The sequence below is a fragment of the Nerophis ophidion genome, linkage group LG02 (genome assembly GCF_033978795.1).
Source record: "Nerophis ophidion isolate RoL-2023_Sa linkage group LG02, RoL_Noph_v1.0, whole genome shotgun sequence".
NCBI lineage: Eukaryota > Metazoa > Chordata > Actinopteri > Syngnathiformes > Syngnathidae > Nerophis > Nerophis ophidion.
The window spans coordinates 78369281-78390377 of NC_084612.1; the positions used below are offsets into that span (position 1 = coordinate 78369281).

Sequence of the window (21097 nt, forward strand, 5' to 3'; positions counted from 1 at the left end):
TATTTATCCTCGTGAAAATAATTTCATGATTGGAATAAACATTATAATCGAATCAGCATCATTTTTGCTCCATTTGATTGCCAATAAATGGTGCGGGTGTACCTAATGAAATGGGCAGTGAGTTCATCCATATTTGCTATTCTTGCTGGGATCCAAATCCTGTTTTTTTTCTCACTTCATAAGGGGACTGCTAAATTGTCTTAATGCAGTGTTTTTTAACAACTGTCCCAGATATTGTTTGGTGTGCTCTGGGAGATTATGTAATTTCACCCAAGTGGGTTAAAAATACTTTTTGCACACTAGTAATTATAATCCGCAAATGTGCCCTTGTTGAGTGTCGGTGCAGTCTGGAGCTTGGCAGAGTAAGCATGTAATACTCTTTCTTACCAGTAGGTGGCAGCAGGTAGCTCATTGCTTTGTAGATGTCGGGAACATGGTTTGTGGTGATCACAATAAACTGGAGGCAGCGTGCAGGTAAAAAAAGGTATCTAACGCTTAAACCAAAAATAAACAGAAGGCATTGAAGTTCAGGGATAGCCAACGTATTTCCTTGAATTGCCGCCGGGGCGCTAATTATTTTAAAACCTCTTCTCACTCCGGCACTTACCAAAGGCATGCGGTAAATTTAGGCCTGCGCTTCTAAATTTGAGTGTGATGTAAGGATACCATCATGAAAAGCATATTTAATAAAAAAAAACGTTATTATGGTCTTACCTTTACTTATAAATGAAGTCCATGCGCAGCTCCTTCTGATCAAAAGCATCGATAACTTGTTTATAGAAGTCTTCCTTATCTTTCTTCAGTTTTAAAAGTCTCTCTGTCTCCATGGAGATCTTCCTTTATTATCTCCTGCTTCCATTGAAAGTCCAGTTTAGAAAACTGTTTTATGTTAGATATGTAATCCTCCATGTTAAAAGTGCAAGCGAGAGGAAAAAATAAAGGATCGCTGCTCACTCTTGCTGCTTGTTGTCACTTCTTCTGCAGCCGAGTAGTCGCAAGAAGGATCACTAGCGCCCTCTACCACCAGGAGGCGGGAGTCATTTAATGACTCATATTTGACACACGCAGCTACGGTATATTAATAAAACATAGCTGCTTACTGTTCATTTTAGCATATTCAATAGCTTGGACCTTAAATCCTACTGAATAGCTCTTAATCTTCTTCCCTTTATGTGATTTCAAATGATTGAAATCAGCCTCCTCCATTTTGAAAATGATGACAGGTGAAGTGTCACTCGTGACGTGACGAGTTTGACCCGGCGGAAATTCTAGGCATATGCTAAATAATTGGCGAAATGAGTTTGACCCGGTGGAAATTTTAGACATGCTTTAATAAAAATAGTATTTTGCGAAATGAGTTTGACCCGGCGTTAATCCTGAGCCGGAGGTAATGCTAAGCATGCGCTAATTATTTTGCGAAACGAGTTTGACCCGGCAGTAATTCTAGGGAGGCGCATACTTTATACCCGGCGGCAATTCAAGGAAATACGGTAAGCTAAACAAAGCTAAAACTGAACTGACTGCAAAGTAAACAATAACAGAATGCTGGACGACAGCAAAGACTTACGGCGTGTGGAGCAGCAGATGGCGTCCACAAAGTATGTACGTACACGACATAAGATAAGAGCGCAAGACAAGAACTAAAACACTACACACAGGAAAACACCAAAAACCTCCAAGTAAATCCAGACTACTTTGAGACAAAAGCTTCATATCCAACAATTGCGAGGACGACTCTTTGTCGTCAATGTCGGCTGCTGAGTTTCATTTTTGTATGTTTTCTGCTGGTGGTGAGCCTCGGGATTTTGTCAAAGACAGAAACCTGCCTTGGCTCACAAAAAGGTTGAGAAACTCTGTCGTAATGGACATCGTTAGAGAGGTTTGCGTCCAAGATTTGTACGGGATTAAAAACTGCATGACATGGGTGGGGGGAGGATGGATGAGAAATGACTGTGTGGAGGGAGGAGGAGGAGGAGAGAGCGAGAGAGTGAGAGAGTGAGAGAGAGAGAGAGAGAGAGAGAGAGAACCTCCTCCATCCTGACATCTCCAGTGTTGTATCATCCCTGCCGTGTTGGCTCATCAGTGGCGCACGGCTCCGCTCGCCCATTGTTGGTTAGTTTGAGCAGCAAGCAGTCTCAGCATCCTCCTCCTCTTCCTCCTCCTCCTCCTCCTCCTCCTCCCCTCGCTGCAGGCGAGCGACATCCTGCATGCCGCATCCGCGCTCAACTTGCGCGCCCGCCTGCACTTGGACTCGCAGCATGCCGAGCGGTTCGGGGGCAGCTTGCAGCCGAGTAGCTGAGGAATGGTGGGGACTGCAGAGCCGCATCCCGGGGAGCATGTAAAGCTGGGGGATTTTACTTCCACAAAGGAGGAATGATGAGCATCTTCTGGCTGTCTTTGCTCCTGTGCGCCGACCTCCTCCATCCATCCCTGGGTAAGTGACTCCTCCTCCGCCACGGCTTTTATTTGCATCGGCTCATCTTGGAGCCGGAGCCCAACTGTGCATGCATGGGAATGTGTGGACCAGGACGGGGCTGGTTGCTGCTGCGCTGGTCAACTTTCCCCACCTCACCTGCTCCCATGCTGCCTGTGCAACAGGGGCATGGCGCTGAAAGAAACAAATACAATAAACCCACGCCAGAAAAAGAATGGACTTGCACTGATTCCTTGCAACAGATATCGGCACCAAAGAGCGGCAGTGGTGTGGCGCTTTACCCTCTCCCGCACATGACGGAGGACATGATGCTGCATCCTTTTTCACTCCGACACCTCTCATGCATTCACACGAAAATGCGATTCCACGCCCACAAATCATCTATTTATTTCTTATAAAGTTTGCCAGAGGCCACAACCCACGCTTTTCATCCAGTCGGAACCATTCCGACTCTCAAAACGGGCTCAGACAGGGAATCATGGAAAGAAAATGTAGAAAATGTAGAAATAAACATAACGTGAAGCCTTTAAAGTAGCAGCAGAGGTGAAAAACTCTGACTTTATACGCTTGTTTTAGTTTCATTGTGTCCGTTCAACCGTATCCACTTGTGTTAGCAATCTGCAAAGTATTTGAAAGCACCGTCTAAAATGACGCAAAGCGCCATTTTGAATATCATTTCCATGGAGTTTACGTCACTGGAGTAACACTTCTGTACTCTGACCATATTATTAGGGCGGTCACACTGGAAATATGCAACAATCATTTATCATTCACAAGCCCTATGTGAGACAAGAACACATCCATCCATCCATCCATTTTGTGCCGCTCATTCCCTTTGGGGTTGCAGGGGGCGCTGGTGCCTATCTCAGCTACAATCGGGCGGAAGGCGCGTACACCCTGGAAAAGTCACCACCTCATCACAGGGCCAACACAGACAACATTCACACTCACATTCACACACTAGGGACCATTTAGTGTTGCAAATCAACCTATCCCATATGTTTGGCTTTTATATGTGTTCTAAATGGTAAATAAATGTCTAAAAATTGAGTCAACAGGTGGAGGGTCCTCTCATTGGACTCTCTAAAAACATTCAGAAAGTCTCAACAATACTCAATTTACATGTCCTGAGCTGGAATTGAACAAAATATGAGAGATATTGTTATTATAAGCACTAACGCAGACGGACTATTTTAGCAGCGCATTGATAGCATTGAGCTAACTCTACCTTACATTGCTATTGTTGACACACTTAGCCGGCGGCTGCTTCTGCTTGTTTTAGTTTCATTGTGTCCATTCAACCGTATCCACTTGTGTTTACAATCTGCAAAGTATGTGAAAGCAACGTCTAAAATGTCGCAAAACTCCATTTTGAATATCATTTGCGTGGATTCTACGCCACTGGAGTAACACTTCTGCACTCTGACCATATTATTAGGGCGGTCACACTGGAAATATGCAACAATCAGTTATCATTCACAAGCCCTATGTGAGACAAGAACACATATGTTTGGCTTCTATGTGTTCTAAAAGGTAAAAAAATATCTAAAAATTGAGTCACCAGGTGGAGGGTCCTCTCATTGGACTCTCTAAAAACATTCAGAAAGTCTCAACAATACTCAATTTACATGTCCTGAGCTGGAATTGAACAAAATATGAGAGATATTGTTATTATAAGCACTAACGCAGACAGACTATTTTAGCAGCGCATTGATAGCATTGAGCTAACTCTACCTTACATTGCTATTGTTGACACACTTAGCCGGCGGCTGCTTCTGCTTGTTTTAGTTTCATTGTGTCCATTCAACCGTATCCACTTGTGTTTACAATCTGCAAAGTATGTGAAAGCAACGTCTAAAATGTCGCAAAACTCCATTTTGAATATCATTTGCGTGGATTCTACGCCACTGGAGTAACACTTCTGCACTCTGACCATATTATTAGGGCGGTCACACTGGAAATATGCAACAATCATTTATCATTCACAAGCCCTATGTGAGACAAGAACACATCCATCCATCCATCCATTTTGTGCCGCTCATTCCCTTTGGGGTTGCAGGGGGCGCTGGTGCCTATCTTAGCTACAATCGGGCGGAAGGCGCGTACACCCTGGAAAAGTCACCACCTCATCACAGGGCCAACACAGACAACATTCACACTCACATTCACACACTAGGGACCATTTAGTGTTGCAAATCAACCTATCCCATATGTTTGGCTTTTATATGTGTTCTAAATGGTAAATAAATGTCTAAAAATTGAGTCAACAGGTGGAGGGTCCTCTCATTGGACTCTCTAAAAACATTCAGAAAGTCTCAACAATACTCAATTTACATGTCCTGAGCTGGAATTGAACAAAATATGAGAGATATTGTTATTATAAGCACTAACGCAGACGGACTATTTTAGCAGCGCATTGATAGCATTGAGCTAACTCTACCTTACATTGCTATTGTTGACACACTTAGCCGGCGGCTGCTTCTGCTTGTTTTAGTTTCATTGTGTCCATTCAACCGTATCCACTTGTGTTTACAATCTGCAAAGTATGTGAAAGCAACGTCTAAAATGTCGCAAAACTCCATTTTGAATATCATTTGCGTGGATTCTACGCCACTGGAGTAACACTTCTGCACTCTGACCATATTATTAGGGCGGTCACACTGGAAATATGCAACAATCAGTTATCATTCACAAGCCCTATGTGAGACAAGAACACATATGTTTGGCTTCTATGTGTTCTAAATGGTAAAAAAATATCTAAAAATTGAGTCAACAGGTGGAGGGTCCTCTCATTAGACTCTCTAAAAACATTCAGAAAGTGTCAACAATACTCCATTTACATGTCCTGACCTGGAAATGAACCAAAAATATGAGAGATATTGTTATTATAAGCACTAACGGAGACTGACTATTTTAGTGGCGCATTGATAGCATTGAGCTAACTCTACCTTACACTGCTATTGTTGACACACTTAGCCGGCGGCTGCTTCTGCTTGTTCTCAAACTTGCTAAGAGAACATTTTAGATTATAATTCATGCATCTCTCACCTGCTAGTTGAAATGTGGCCTTGGGCCCACAGGCTGGTACACTTTCACGTCTCAGACGTGGTGAAAAAGACACAAAAAGACGCTAGTTGCAGCAATTTTTTTTTAACCCTTCTTGAGGAATGTGATTGATTCTTCATCTAAACGGAATTATCTGAGCGTCCCGTTGGTCTACATCTCAGTGTTTGTAGAAATATTACAGTAAGTGTTTGTTTTGTTTTGGTTAGTTTGTATGTTTAGCACCTAGCAATGCTGCTAATGCTATAGTGGCACAATAAATCTGCATCCATCAGTCAGCTACTAAAACTTATGACTCATTTATTACTCAATGTTTTTTTCAAACTTGCACAATTCCCAAATTTCTCAACAGATTCGAACCGTTTTGACTTTCAACACCTTCTACTCACCTTCAACAATCAAATTAGCATTTCACAGCTTCAAAAAAATACCATGAATTTCCAAAATTCCCAGTTTTTCCAAAGCCCTAGTTTCACCTTCTTGTCCCAAAGTTTTCACAGTCCACATTTTTTGTCAGGTTCCAACCATTCCGACATCGAAACATACCTCAAATGTTTTCAATTTCCCGGTACAAATTCCCGATTTTGCCGATATTCCACTTCTTGATTCAAACGGTTACTACATCTACATTTTTTCAACCGATTCCAACACCAACCCATTCATATCATCTAGGACCATTGATGTAGTATCAATATTTTCCAAAAATTCCCGGTTGTACCGAAATTCCCAAATTTCCAGGAAATTCCCATCCAAATGAATAGACATATTCAAAGTTCTACAATACTGAATTCTCTCCTTTCAACCATTCACCCACACTAATCTTCCAAGATATCCAAGACATTCCCCCAAATTCCTGAAATATCCAGGAAATTCTCCCCGTTGACAATGAATGACAAATATACAAACTTCTTCATATCCCACATTTCTCATCCGTTTCAGCCCTAGTTTCACTTTCTTGTCCCAAGGATTTCACCGTCCACATTTTTTGGCAAGTTCCAACCATTCCACCATCAAAACATTCCTCTTAGTTGGGACAACAAATGGTACAAAATCCCGGTTTTCCCAAATCCCACTTCTCAATTCAAACGGTTACTACGTCTACATTTTGTCAACCGATTTCAACACCGACCCATTTATATCATTGAGGAAAATTGTGCTAGCATCAATATATTTTTTTTAAAACAACACATTTCTAGGAAATTCCCATCCCAATGAATAGACATATTCTAAGTTCTTCAATTCCCCAAACTCTCTCCTTTCAACCATCCACCCACACTACTCTCCCAAGATGTCGATGGCATTCTCCAAAATTCCCAGTTTTCCCTGAAATTCCAGACATTCCTTATTTGCATTGTTTAATGCATCCAGCGGGGCATCACAACTAAATGAGGCATGATAATGCGTTCATTCCACCACTGTATATGTCGGTATCGGTTCATGGTCTCCTGCTGGCTGCACTATGGACTATACTCTCACTCTTATGTTGGATCCACTATGGACTATACTCTCCCTGTTATGTTGGATCCACTATGGACTAGACTCTCACTGTTATGTTGGATCCACTATGGACTAGACTTTCACGGTTATGTTGGATCCACTATGGACTAGACTTTCACAATATCATGTTAGACCCTCTCGACATCCATTGCTTTTGGTCTAACCTAGGGGGGATGGGGGTCGCCCACATATACGGTCCTCTCCAAGGTTTCCCACTGGGGTGAGGTTTTCCTTGCCCTTATGTGGGCTCTGTTGTTGTGGCTTGTGCAGCCCTTTGAGACACTTGTGATTTAGGGCTACATAAATAAACATTGATTGATTGATGTCGGAATCGGTAATTAAGAGTTGGACAATACCGGAATTTCGGATATCGCCAAAAAAGCCATTCTGGGACATCTTTACTGCAAATAGAAGACTTCCAAGGCCGGCTTTAGGGGTAGAGACAAGCAGTGTTGTAATGCAAGGTGATGTCATTACCAGACCTGACCTCGCTTTTCCTCCGGTGAACTTCTCTCAGGACAATTACGCCAAGCCCTTTTCTTTCCAGCGGGAAATCCAAATTGAGCTTCCCCGACGTCGCAGGTGTTTGACTGACGTGCCTGCAGGATGCATGTTTCCTGCAAGTGGAGGGAGAATGCAAGACTTAGCAGCTTCCAGCTAGCAAAAGGCTCTGCTGTAGCCTTTCTTTGTTTTATGCACGTGAGGTGCAACACAGCCCTTTCACTTTCACTTTCACTTTCTCTTTTGCTCTTCCTGCCCCAAGCCGGCGCCGCCTCCTCCTATGTCATGTGACAGTGCGACAGCTTCACTTTCAATGTCCGTCCCAGGGTGCTGTTGCAGGATCAAACAATGCACTCTGCACTTGTTGTGCAAAGTGGAGAAAAGATGCGACGTAAAGCAAAGTTATAAATAGTCTTTTGACCCAATTTGCTTGCAGCCTGCAGCACACCTGTCGTCTGATTGGCTTCCGTGTCGCCGCCGTTATGAGCAGGATTGATCCGGATTGTCTGGCGGCAGGTCAAACGCTCATTAATAGAAATACGATCTGTTGACAGGCAGCGCGGGCACTCAGAAAAATGATGGACTTTTCGGAAATGTTTAACGACCTGTCCAATTTCCCAGCGGACTCGCGAGGACTTCGGAGCGCAGCTTTTCAATTAAAATGGCCAATAAAAGGGGAACGCACCTGCTGAACTGCACTTTGCTGTTCTTTCAATCAACGACAAGGTGTTTCACGCGCCGGCGGGCAGATAGGCATCACTTTCTGTAACGTGTCTCGCTTAAAGTGCCAACAGAGTGGGGGGAGAAGGGAGACTTTATTGTATTTTACATTCCGCAAAGTATGGGAAAACCCCGCCTGGACGTCACAAAATGCCACACATTCAATCAGCCAGTGAATATTGCACTACTTTTGGCTGTTTTCACTTTTGCTCGCTGACCACATTATTAGAGCAGTCATACTGGGAATACGCTAACATCGCAAAGAAATGCGCTGTTTATCATTCACAATCCTTACGTAAGACAAGAACACATATTCTTGGCTTTTTTGATGCATTGAACATCGTAAATAAATGTCTAACAATTGAGACAACAGGTGGAGGGCCCTTCCATTATACTTTCTAAAAACATCCAGAATGTGTCAACAATACTCCATGTACATGTCCTGACCTGATAATGAACCAAATGTGAGTAATATTGTTATTTTAAGCGCTAACGCAGACGGACTATTTTAGCGACGCATTGCTAATGCTAGCTTACGCTGCTATTGTTGACACACTGAGCCGGCGGCTGCTTCTACTTGGTCTCAAACTTACTAAAAGTCAATTCTAGATTAAAATTAATGCACCTCTCAGCTACTAGTAGACAAATGTGGCCATGGACCCACAGGCGGCTCCACTTTCACATCCCCGAGATGGCAGACACAAAAAGACCTTGTTACAGCATTTTTTTTAATCCTTTTGATTCTTCATCCAAACGGAATAATGTGAGCATCCTGTCGGTTGACATCCCAGTGAAAGTGGAAATATTACAGTAAGTGTTTGTTTTATTTTGGTTTATTATGGTTAGTTTGTATGTTTAGCGCCTAGCAATGCTGCTGATGCTATAGTGTTACAATAAAGCTACATATGCAATTGTTTTTAAAATCTGCAAAGTATGTGAAAATACCGTCTAAAATGTCACTAAACGTCATTTTTAATATTACGCATCAGTCATTTCCATAGCTTCTACGTCACTTTAGTAACTGCACTTTTGACCATATTATTAGATCAGTCATACTGGAAATATACAACCATCGGAAAGAGATGTGCACAATCCACAAACACATATGTTTGGTTTTTTATGCATTTTAAAAGGTAAATAAATATCTAACAATTGAGTCAACAGGTGGAGGGTCCTCTCATTGTACTCTCTAAAAGCATCCAGAAAGTGCCATTTACATTTACATGTCGTGACCTGAAAATGACCCAAATATGAGTGATATTGTTATTATAAGTGGAAATATTACAGAAAGTATATATTTTATTTTTGTGTTTATTATGGTTAGTTTGTATGTTTAGCAGCTAGCGATGCTGCTAATGCTACAGTGTCACAATAAAGCTACATCCATCAGTCAACTTTCTAAAACTTATTGCTCATCCTCTTTGTGTTCGTGCTCAAAAATATAACGTCTTGAATCATAGTTTTTCCCAAAGTAATCGTTGTTGACTCTCACAAAGTCTGCTTGATTAGCATTGTTGTTGGAACATGTGACTGACTGAGTCATGATCTCTCCAAATGGCTCGGGAATCTCCGTGAGATTGATACTATTCTGATCATATCTATTTATTCACAAAATCTGGATGTCTGTAGATGTCATAAATCAGACATATATATATATATATATATATATATATATATACAAATATATATGATAATGGCTTCAATGTCGGGGCCACTTGTCTTTACATTATACTGCTACTTTACATAATTGTCCCCTCATCGTGTGGTAAATAACTTCTTCTATGTTAGTTACCTCTCTTAGTTTATAAAGTATATTACATGCTGCCCTTTGTTTTTGTTTTTTTTTGCTGCAACTGTTACATATACTCTTATATTGTACATGGTAATTGGGATTTGTTATATGTTGTGTATATTATAAAAAAAGATAACATAATATAATAATATAATAATATAACACATCATTATATATTATATAAAATACGGAAATATTACACATATGTTCTATTGCTACTATGGTACATTTTCGCCCTCTTTTCGAGCGCTTGTGTGCATTATCCTTTCCATCTTTATCCTTTCCATCGTTATCCTTTCCATCCTTTGTAAAAGAGCTAATGTGTGGCACTATTTCCTTTGTGGATCAATAAAGTTTGTCTAAGTCTAAGTCTAACGAGCAACCAAAATCCTTTTGATGCTATAACTTTGTATTTTGCTCCAAATTCTTTCTTGAATTCAACATCCAATGTTCTGATACTTGCAACTTTCTTTGGACACTTTCTTTCAATGCTGGGCATAGTAAAAAAACAACAACAAAAAAACAGATTGTCCCAAAGCCTGCTGGACAGGCAGAAATACAGAGTGTCCTTGAACGCCTCACCAGCACCAGGAGGAAGAAAGGAGTTGGAGTTGTTCAGCGTTCTGTGTGCATTCTATGAACACATCAGTACTCACCTGTAACACCTGTAATGAAGAGGACTTTAGAGACCATGGCCAAACTTATTTTCATCATGGGCCACATCGCAGTTGGGGGCCACTTTTAACTGCAAAACTATGTCAATGTGGAATCCCCAAATTATATGATTAAACACATTTATTGGATTATAATCATATTCTATGCCAACATAATGAAGCAATAATTGCTCTGCAAATCAGAAGTCAAGGTGACAAGCAGATATTAAAGTTTTGCTATTGTAGAATTAATTTCAAAAAGGCTTTCAATCACACACAAAAAAAGGCTTGGGATAACTTTTTGCTTTAAAAATACTGATTTAGCAAGAACTGCACTTGTATGCTGTAAGAAGGATTTCTGTCATAATTGAAACACATTGAGCAAAAGTTCTGAAATACCTGATTCATACAGAGAGCCAAATGTGATGAATGAATGAATGAATGAATGTGATATTTTTAGATACAAAATAATGTGTCATTAATTATAATTTGAATTAAATGTTATTCATTTAACATAACATTTTATTTTTTCAATGACCCAATTAAAGTTCAAGTAAAGTGCCAAGGATGGTCACACCCACACCCACTAGATTGTCACACCCACACCCACTAGGTTGGCACACCCACACCACCTAAGTTGTCACACCCACACCCACTAAGTTGTCACACCCACACCCACTATATTTTCACACCCACACCCACTAAGTTGTCACACCCACACCCACTAAGTTGTCACACCCACACACACTAGATTGTCACACCCACACCCACTAGATTTTCACACCCACACCCACTAAGTTGTCACACCCACACCCACTAGATTGTCACACCCACACCCACTAAGTTGTCACACCCACACCCACTAGGTTGTCACACCCACACCCACTAGGTTGTCACACCCACACCCACTAGGTTGTCACATCCACCCCCACTATGTTGGCACACCCACACCGACTAGGTTGGCACACCCACACCTACTAGATTGGCACACCCACACCCACTAAGTTGGCACACCCACTTGGTTGACACACCCACACCCAGTAGGTTGTCACACCCACACCGACTAGGTTGGCATACCCACATCCACTGGGTTGTCCCACCCACTAGGTTGTCACACCCACACCCACACCCACACCCACTAGGTTGGCACGCCCACACCCACTAGATTGGCACACACACACCCACTAGGTTGTCACACCCACACCCACTATGTTGGCATACCCACACCCACTAGGTTGGCACACCCACACCACCTAAGTTGTCACACCCACACCCACTAAGTTGTCACACCCACACCCACTATATTTTCACACCCACTAAGTTGTCACACCCACACCCACTAAGTTGTCACACCCACACACACTAGATTGTCACACCCACACCCACTGGATTTTCACACCCACACCCACTAAGTTGTCACACCCACACCCACTAGATTGTCACACAAACACCCACTAGGTTGTCACACCCACACCCACTAATTTGTCACACCCACACCCACTAGGTTGTCACACCCACACCCACTAGGTTGTCACATCCACCCCCACTATGTTGGCACACCCACACCGACTAGGTTGGCACACCCACACCTACTAGATTGGCACGCCCACACCCACTAAGTTGGCACACCCACTAGGTTGACACACCCACACCCAGTAGGTTGTCACACCCACACCGACTAGGTTGGCACACCCACATCCACTGGGTTGTCCCACCCACTAGGTTGTCACACCCACATCCACTAGGTTGGCACGCCCACACCCACTAGATTGGCACACACACACCCACTAGGTTGTCACACCCACACCCACTATGTTGGCATACCCACACCCACTGGGTTGGCACACCCACACCCACTAGGTTGGCACACCCACACCTACTAGGTTGTCACACCCACACCCACTAAGTTGTTACATCCACTAGGTTGGCACACCCATACCCACTAAGTTGTCAAACCCACACCAACTAGGTTGGCACACCCACACGCACTAGGTTGTCATACCCACTAGGTTGTCACACCCACACCCACTAAGTTGTCACACCCACACCCACTAGGTTGTCACACCCACACCCACTAGGTTGTCACATCCACCCCCACTATGTTGGCACACCCACACCGACTAGGTTGGCACACCCACACCTACTAGATTGGCACACCCACACCCACTAAGTTGTCACACCCACTATGTTGACACACCCACACCGAGTAGGTTGTCACACCCACACCGACTAGGTTGGCACACCCACATCCACTGGGTTGTCCCACCCACTAGGTTGTCACACCCACACCCACAAGGTTGGCACGCCCACACCCACTAGATTGGCACACACACACCCACTAAGTTGTCACACCCACACCCACTAGGTTGTCACACCCACACCCACTAGGTTGTCACATCCACCCCCACTATGTTGGCACACCCACACCGACTAGGTTGGCACACCCACACCTACTAGATTGGCACACCCACACCCACTAAGTTGGCACACCCACTAGGTTGACACACCCACACCCAGTAGGTTGTCACACCCACACCGACTAGGTTGGCACACCCACATCCACTAGGTTGTCCCACCCACTAGGTTGTCACACCCACACCCACTAGGTTGGCACGCCCACACCCACTAGATTGGCACACACACACCCACTAGGTTGTCACATCCACACCCACTATGTTGGCATATCCACACCCACTAGGTTGGCACACCCACACCCACTAGGTTGGCACACCCACACCCACTAGGTTGTCACACCCACACCCACTAAGTTGTTACATCCACTAGGTTGGCACACCCATACCCACTAAGTTGTCACACCCACACCAACTAGGTTGGCACACCCACACGCACTAGGTTGTCATACCCACTAGGTTGTCACACCCACACCCACTAAGTTGTCACACCCACACCCACTAGGTTGTCACACCCACACCCACTAAGTTGTCACATCCACCCCCACTATGTTGGCACACCCACACCGACTAGGTTGGCACACCCACACCTACTAGATTGGCACACCCACACCCACTAAGTTGTCACACCCACTAGGTTGACACACCCACACCCAGTAGGTTGTCACACCCACACCGACTAGGTTGGCACACCCACATCCACTGGGTTGTCCCACCCACTAGGTTGTCACACCCACACCCACTAGGTTGGCACGCCCACACCCACTAGATTGGCACACACACACCCACTAGGTTGTCACACCCACACCCACTATGTTGGCATACACACACCCACTAGGTTGGCACACCCACACCCACTAGGTTGGCACACCCACACCCACTAGGTTGGCACACCCACACCCACTAAGTTGTTACATCCACTAGGTTGGCACACCCATACCCACTAAGTTGTCACACCCACACCAACTAGGTTGGCACACCCACACGCACTAGGTTGTCATACCCACTAGGTTGTCACACCCACACCCACTAGGTTGGCACACCCACACCCACTAGGTTGTCACACCCACACCCACTACATTGGCACACCCACACCCACTAAGTTGTCACACCCAGTAGGTTGTCACACCCACACCTACTAGATTAGCACACCCAAACCAACTAAGTTGTCACACCCACTAGGTTGGCACACCCACACCGACTAGGTTGGCACACCCACACCCACTAGGTTGTCCCACCCACTAGGTTGTCACACCCACACCCACTAGGTTGGCACGCCCACACCTACTAGATTGGCACACCCACACCCACTAGGTTGTCACACCCACGCCCACTATGTTGGCATACCCACACCCACTAGGTTGGCACACCCACCCCCACTAGGTTGTCACACCCACACCCACTAGATTGGCACACCGACACCCACTAAATTGTCACACCCTCACCCACACCCACTAGATTGGCACACCAACACCCACTAAATTGTCACACCCACACCCACACCCACTAGGTTGTCACTTCAGAAAACCACGGTCACTAAATACAGTTCGATGCTACATCTGTAAGTGCAAGTTAAAACTCTAAATAGCGAAAGCTATTTATCAACAACATCCAGAAATGCCGCCGGCTTCTCTGAGCCCGAGATCATCTAAGATGGACTAATGCAAAGTGGAAAAGTGTTCCCAACTCATATGGAAACGGGGTTTGCCCAATGATGGAAAGTGTAAGGATGGACAGGACAATGCAGGTATAAATAAACTAAATATAACGATATAAAATATATGCGAATATATACGAATATATACTTAATATATGTACAGTATATTATATATACAGATATATTATGTCTGTAACATATATATTTACCTTTCATATGTTTCATTCCTGGTTTAGTATAAAGCTCTATGTAAACACAGACCTGTCCCTAACTGGCAACCAGGAGACAACTGTTACTGGTTGGACTGAGAACACAGTCTTGGAGGGATCCCCTGCTCACGGGGATTGGATGCCCACTCTAACACAGTCTTGGAGGGATCCCCAGCTCACTGGGATTGGATGCCCACTCTAACACAGTCTTGGAGGGATCCCCTGCTCACGGGGATTGGATGCCCACTCTAACACAGTCTTGGAGGGATCCCCTGCTCACGGAGATTGGATGCCCACTCTAACAGAGTCTTGGAGGGATCCCCTGCTCACGGGGATTGGATGCCCACTCTAACACAGTCTTGGAGGGATCCCCTGCTCACGGGGTTTGGATGCCCACTCTAACACAGTCTTGGAGGGATCCCCTGCTCACTGGGATTGGATGCCCACTCTAACACAGTCTTGGAGGGATCCCCTGCTCACTGGGATTGGATGCCCACTCTAACACAGTCTTGGAGGGATCCCCTGCTCACGGGGATTGGATGCCCACTCTAACACAGTCTTGGAGGGATCCCCTGCTCACTGGGATTGGATGCCCACTCTAACACAGTCTTGGAGGGATCCTCTGCTCACGGGGATTGGATGCCCACTCTAACACAGTCTTGGAGGGATCCCCTGCTCACTGGGATTGGATGCCCACTCTAACACAGTCTTGGAGGGATCCCCTGCTCACGGGGATTGGATGCCCACTCTAACACAGTCTTGGAGGGATCCCCTGCTCACGGGGATTGGATGCCTACTCCAACACAGTCTTGGAGGGATCCCCTGCTCACTGGGATTGGATGCCCACCCTAACTGACTCCTTGTGTTGTGGCAGGAAGTGGAAAACCCAGTTGAAGATGTATTGCAGCTGCAGTTTTCTCACCAGCTGCTCAGGAACGTTTGTGTTCAATCCACTGCTGAAGTCCAGGAACAGAAGCCTGGTGTAGGTGTTTTTCTGATCAAGGTGATCTTAAGCATTCATTGTAGAGACTGCATCCTCTATGGAGCCGTAGTGGATCTAGGTCTGGACGGAGGCACGTCTTGACGCACCAGGCGTTCAAAACAATTTGCCGCTATGGGTGTAAGAGATACAGGGCGATGGATGAGTTGACGAGGTTTGGCTTTGTCGGTGTCATGGTGGGGCTCTTGAGGCAGATGCCTGTTTAAGTGAAATGTTCAAAATGTCTTTGAAGACATCTGCCAGCTACCAGTCACCGTCTCTCCGGCCCTGCGGCTTTGCTGGGGTTAATGGGCAATGGTCCTCCGCACTTGAGCTTTTGTCCGTTGTAGAACATGGTCATCTGTGCCTGAGGAGTGTCTTCAGGTCTAAAGCGGGCACAGAGTGTATTTAGCTTGTCTGAAAGCAAAGGGTCAGAATGACACAACCACAAAGAGGCTGGTTTATAGCACGCACTAGAATGAAATCCCTGCCGCCGTCTCCTGGTGTCCTTGCACATGATTACAGGGCATCACAGTTTTCACAGAGCTTCACCTTCTCCACTTTTCAAAATGAAATGAATGCATTTTCGTCCTCCACATTGTACACACACAAAACTTTGTAATGACAATGTGAAAAAGTATATTTTTTGAAATAGTTGCAAAAGAAAAAACCCTGACATGTATGTAAGTATTCACAGCCTTTGCCATGAAGCTCAAAACTGAGATCCTGTTTCAATTGATCATCCTTGATATGTTCCTACACGCCCTGCAATGAGGTGGCGACTTGTCCAGGCTGTACCCCGCCTTCCGCCCGATTGTAGCTGAGATAGGCACCAGCGTCCCCTGCGACCCCAAAGGGAATAAGCGGTAAAAAACGGATAGATGGATGGATACGTTCCTACACGTTAATTGGGGACCACCTGTGGTCAATTCAATGGATCGGACACCCGGTCTATAAATAATGTCCCACACGTGACAGTGCATGGCAGAGCATGGACCAAGAATGAAGACAAAAGAATTGTCTGGAGACATTTGATTCAGAATTGTCTCAAGGCCATACTTGCCGACCTTGAGACCTCCGATTTCAGGAGGTGGGTGGTGGGGGGGCGTGGTTGGGGGCGGGGCGCGGTTAAGAGTCAAGTATTTGATATAAATATATATACGTAAGAAATACTTGACTTTCAGTGAATTCTAGCTATATATATATATATATATATATATATATATATATATATATATATATATATATATATATATATATCCATCCATCCATTTTTTACCGCTTATTCCCTTTCGGGCTCGCGGGGGGCGCTGGCGCCTATCTCAGCTACAATCGGGCGGAAGGCGGGGTACACCCTGGACAAGTCGCCACCTCATCGCAGGGCCATCACAGATAGACAGACAACATTCACACTCACATTCACACACTAGGGACCATTTAGTGTTGCCAATCAACCTATCCCCAGGTGCATGTCTTTGGAAGTGGGAGTGGCCTATCCCCAGGTGCATGTCTTTGGAGGTGGGAGGGGCCTATCCCCAGGTGCATGTCTTTGGAGGTGGGAGGAAGCCGGAGAACCCGGAGGGAACCCACGCATTCACGGGGAGAACATGCAAACTCCACACAGAAAGATCCCGAGCCTGGATTTGAACCCAGGACTGCAGGACCTTCGTATTGTGAGGCAGACGCACTAACCCCTCTGCCACCGTGAAGCCTATATATATATATATATATTTATATATAAAAATAAAATAACTACTTGAATTTCAGTGTTCATTTATTTACACATATATACACACACATAACACTCATCTACTCATTGTTAAGTTAAGGGTTGAATTGTCCATCCTTGTTCTATTATCTGTCACTATTTTTCTAACCATGTGCATGTACAGTAGATGGCAGTATTGTTCTATTCAAGAGTGTCACAACATTGCTGTTTACGGCAGGCGAACTGCTTTACGGTTGTCCTGTGGCAATATTACTTACTGGTGGTAATTTGGGAAAGGTGTAGCAGGGGGGTGTATGTATTTTCAAGTATTTATTTTATATATATATATATATATATATATATATATATATATATATATATATATATATATATATGTATATATGTGCAGGCAGCACACCCCTCGCCCTTTGAGCTGTTGAGCTGTCCCGGATGAACTGAAATAATTTTCCCCAGTCATTTTGCAACGTGCAAGCGTACTTCTTCTTCTTCTTACTCGTTGTCGCCATGTCTCTTCTTCGTTCTTCTGCTTCGTCTCTGTTATGTTTTTGGACATTACTACTTGCCGCAGTTTTGAAGCAATGCATGATGGGACTCTGGATGTTGTGTGTCAGTGTGTTAACGTGCCGGCTGGAATAAACACCCGCTGAGAAATAGCTCGGTGCCTGCCTACTTTATGGGTTATAGATCAACCTGTGGATAACGCAGACATATATAATAGTCTCCTTTTCAGGTTGTAGAGGACGCTAAAGGCAGTCGCCCCCAACTTTGTTGTCCGGGTGGAAATCGGGACAATTTTGGAAGAATGGTTGCCCTGGGAGATTTTCAGGATCATTCACAATCCTTATGTTAGACACAAACACATATGCTTGGCTTTTTGTATGCATTGGTAACCTGCTCAGTGGTCTAATGGTTAGAGTGTCCGCCCTGAGATGGGTAGGTTGTGAGTTCAACCCCGGCCGAGTCATACCATAGACTATAAAAAAGGGAGCCATTACCTCCCTGCTTGACACTCAGCATTAAGGGGTTGGAATTGGGGGTTAAATCACCAAAAATGATTCCTGGGTGTGACCACCAGTGCTGCTCACTGCTCCCCTCACCTCCCAGGGGGTGATCAAGGGTGATGGGTCAAATGCAGAAAAATAATTCCGCCACACCTGGTGTGTGTGTGTGTGTGTGTGACTATCACAATCAGGTTTAACTTTAAATAAATTTCGAACAATTGAGTCAACAGGCTCATTAGACTCTCTAGAAACATCCAGAAAGCACCAACAATACTTATAATATTTACAATTCCTGACCTGGATATTACCCAAATATGAGAGATATTGTTATTATAAGGGCTAAAACAGATGCACTATTTCAGAGGCGCATCGATATCAGTGAGCTAATGCTAGCTCACGGTGCTATTGTTGACACTGAGCCGGCAGCTGCTTCTGCTTGGTCTCAAATTTACTAAAAGTAAATTGTAGATTATAATTCATGCATTTCTCACCTGCTAGTCGACAAATGTGGCCATGGACCCACAGGCGGGTACACTTTCACATCCCCAGAGGTGGCCAAAAAGACGCTTTTTTTTTAACCCTACATGAGGCTTGGGATTGAATCTTCATCTAAACGGAGTTATGTAAGCGCCCTATCAGTCGCCATCCCAGCAAGAGTGGAAATATTACAGTGTTTGTTTTATTTTGGTTTCTCATTGTCACGACTTGGACTGTGGTGGGGTTTGTTCTTCCGAGGTGCAAAACGACTGGGTCGCACAACGGTCGAAAGTATGGACATTATTTAATTTTAACACTCAAAAAAGGAACAAACAAAAGGCGCTCACAAGGAGGTACAAAAACTTGGCTGTGAAAACAATAAAACTTGCACTGTGGCATAAATAACGAGAAAACTTACTTGGAAGGAAAAAGAACAGGATGATTGGCATGGATTACAAGATGCGTAGAAGGTGATCGAGGGTGAAGTTGCCAGGCTGACTACCTGGCAACTGTGGTTTAAATAATACTGTGGTGATTAGTAAAAACTGGTGCGTGACATGGGGACAAGGTGAAAACTAATGGGTTGACATGGAAACAAAGCCAACAAGGAAGTGCAATAACAGGAAACAATGGAGTTTTAAACAAAGCAGAACATAACTAAACAAAACATGATCACAAGACACGACACTCATAGATAGTTTGTATGTTTTGCACCTAGCAATGCTGCTAATGCTATAGTTGAACAATAAAGCTGTTTAGCCCTCGGCTTCTATTGCATATTAATCATCTTCCTTGTGCTCGGACTCAAAAATATAAGGTTCTGAATTAGAATGTTTTCCCAAAGTAATCATTGTTGCCACTCACAAAGACGGCTCGATTAGCAATGTTGTTGATGGGGAAGGGATCTGTGGCTCCTCCTCTACGTCACATGATCTCTCACAATGGCTCGGGAATCTCCGTAAGATTGATTTCTATTTTGATTACATCTATTTAATCACAAACTTCTGAAGTATTTTGGTGTGATAAATCAGATTATATGATAATAGCTTCAATATCTTTATTTGGCAATGTTTACAAAAAGTTGCCTTCATTGTTCCCTTAGTTTTTTTTTAGCCTCAGTCCCAAATGTGTTTCTTTTTTTTTTTTGGTCAGGCTGCAAAACAAACTTGTTGAAAGGCCCACGCCATTTAATTCATAACCGCAACATTTCACGTGTTAAGATACTTTATCAAGCCATGTTGCTCCAGGCTGACGTTCAAAGTATAAAAAGTGACGCATATTCTGCACGCTTTGGCCACAAGATGGACGGACGCCAGCAAAACCAGCACATTTACCGGCTGCGGGATCTCTTTCGGGGTCTGATGGTTTTCCTTGCACCGTGACCGTCTGCTGCTGATAAACTGACCAGATAGCGGCGGCTTTTTCAACACCGGTCCTCAAAGTATCTAAAGAAGGGAAGTACTACTAATATCACTGCTTCGCAAACTTTTGTCACCAAATACTACCTCAGAAAACACTCGGCTCTCCAAGTTCCAGCATAATCACCAACATGATGATACAGTAGCGTAGTACACCTAAGTATTCATCAAGTACCAGCATAATCACCAACATGATGATACAGTAGCGTAGTACACCTAAGTACTCATCAAGTACCAGCATAATCACCAACATGATGATACAGTAGCGTAGTACACCTAAGTACTCATCAAGTACCAGCATAATCACCAACATGATGATACAGTAGCGTAGTACACCTAAGTACTCATTAAGTTCCAGCATAATCACCAACATGATGATACAGTAGCGTAGTACACCTAAGTACTCATTAAGTACCAGCATAATCACCAACATGATGATACAGTAGCGTAGTACACCTAAATACTCATTAAGTACCAGCATAATCACCAACATGATGATACAGTAGCGTAGTAAACCTAAGTATTCATCAAGTACAAGTATAATCACCAACATGAT

At 44.1% G+C, this 21097-nt stretch overlaps 1 protein-coding gene across 2 annotated transcripts in view; it reads left to right on the plus strand.

The window, feature by feature from the left end:
* Window positions 1–2047: 2047 nt before the first annotated feature.
* The window catches only part of igsf21a (immunoglobin superfamily, member 21a), a 419808-nt gene continuing 400758 nt past the window's right edge, over window positions 2048–21097 (plus strand). For both annotated transcript variants that reach the window (XM_061892205.1, XM_061892206.1), the window contains exon 1: window positions 2048–2434. In XM_061892205.1, coding sequence (XP_061748189.1) covers window positions 2374–2434 — 61 coding nt within the window. In that variant the 5' untranslated portion in view covers window positions 2048–2373. The remainder of the gene's footprint in view (window positions 2435–21097) is intronic.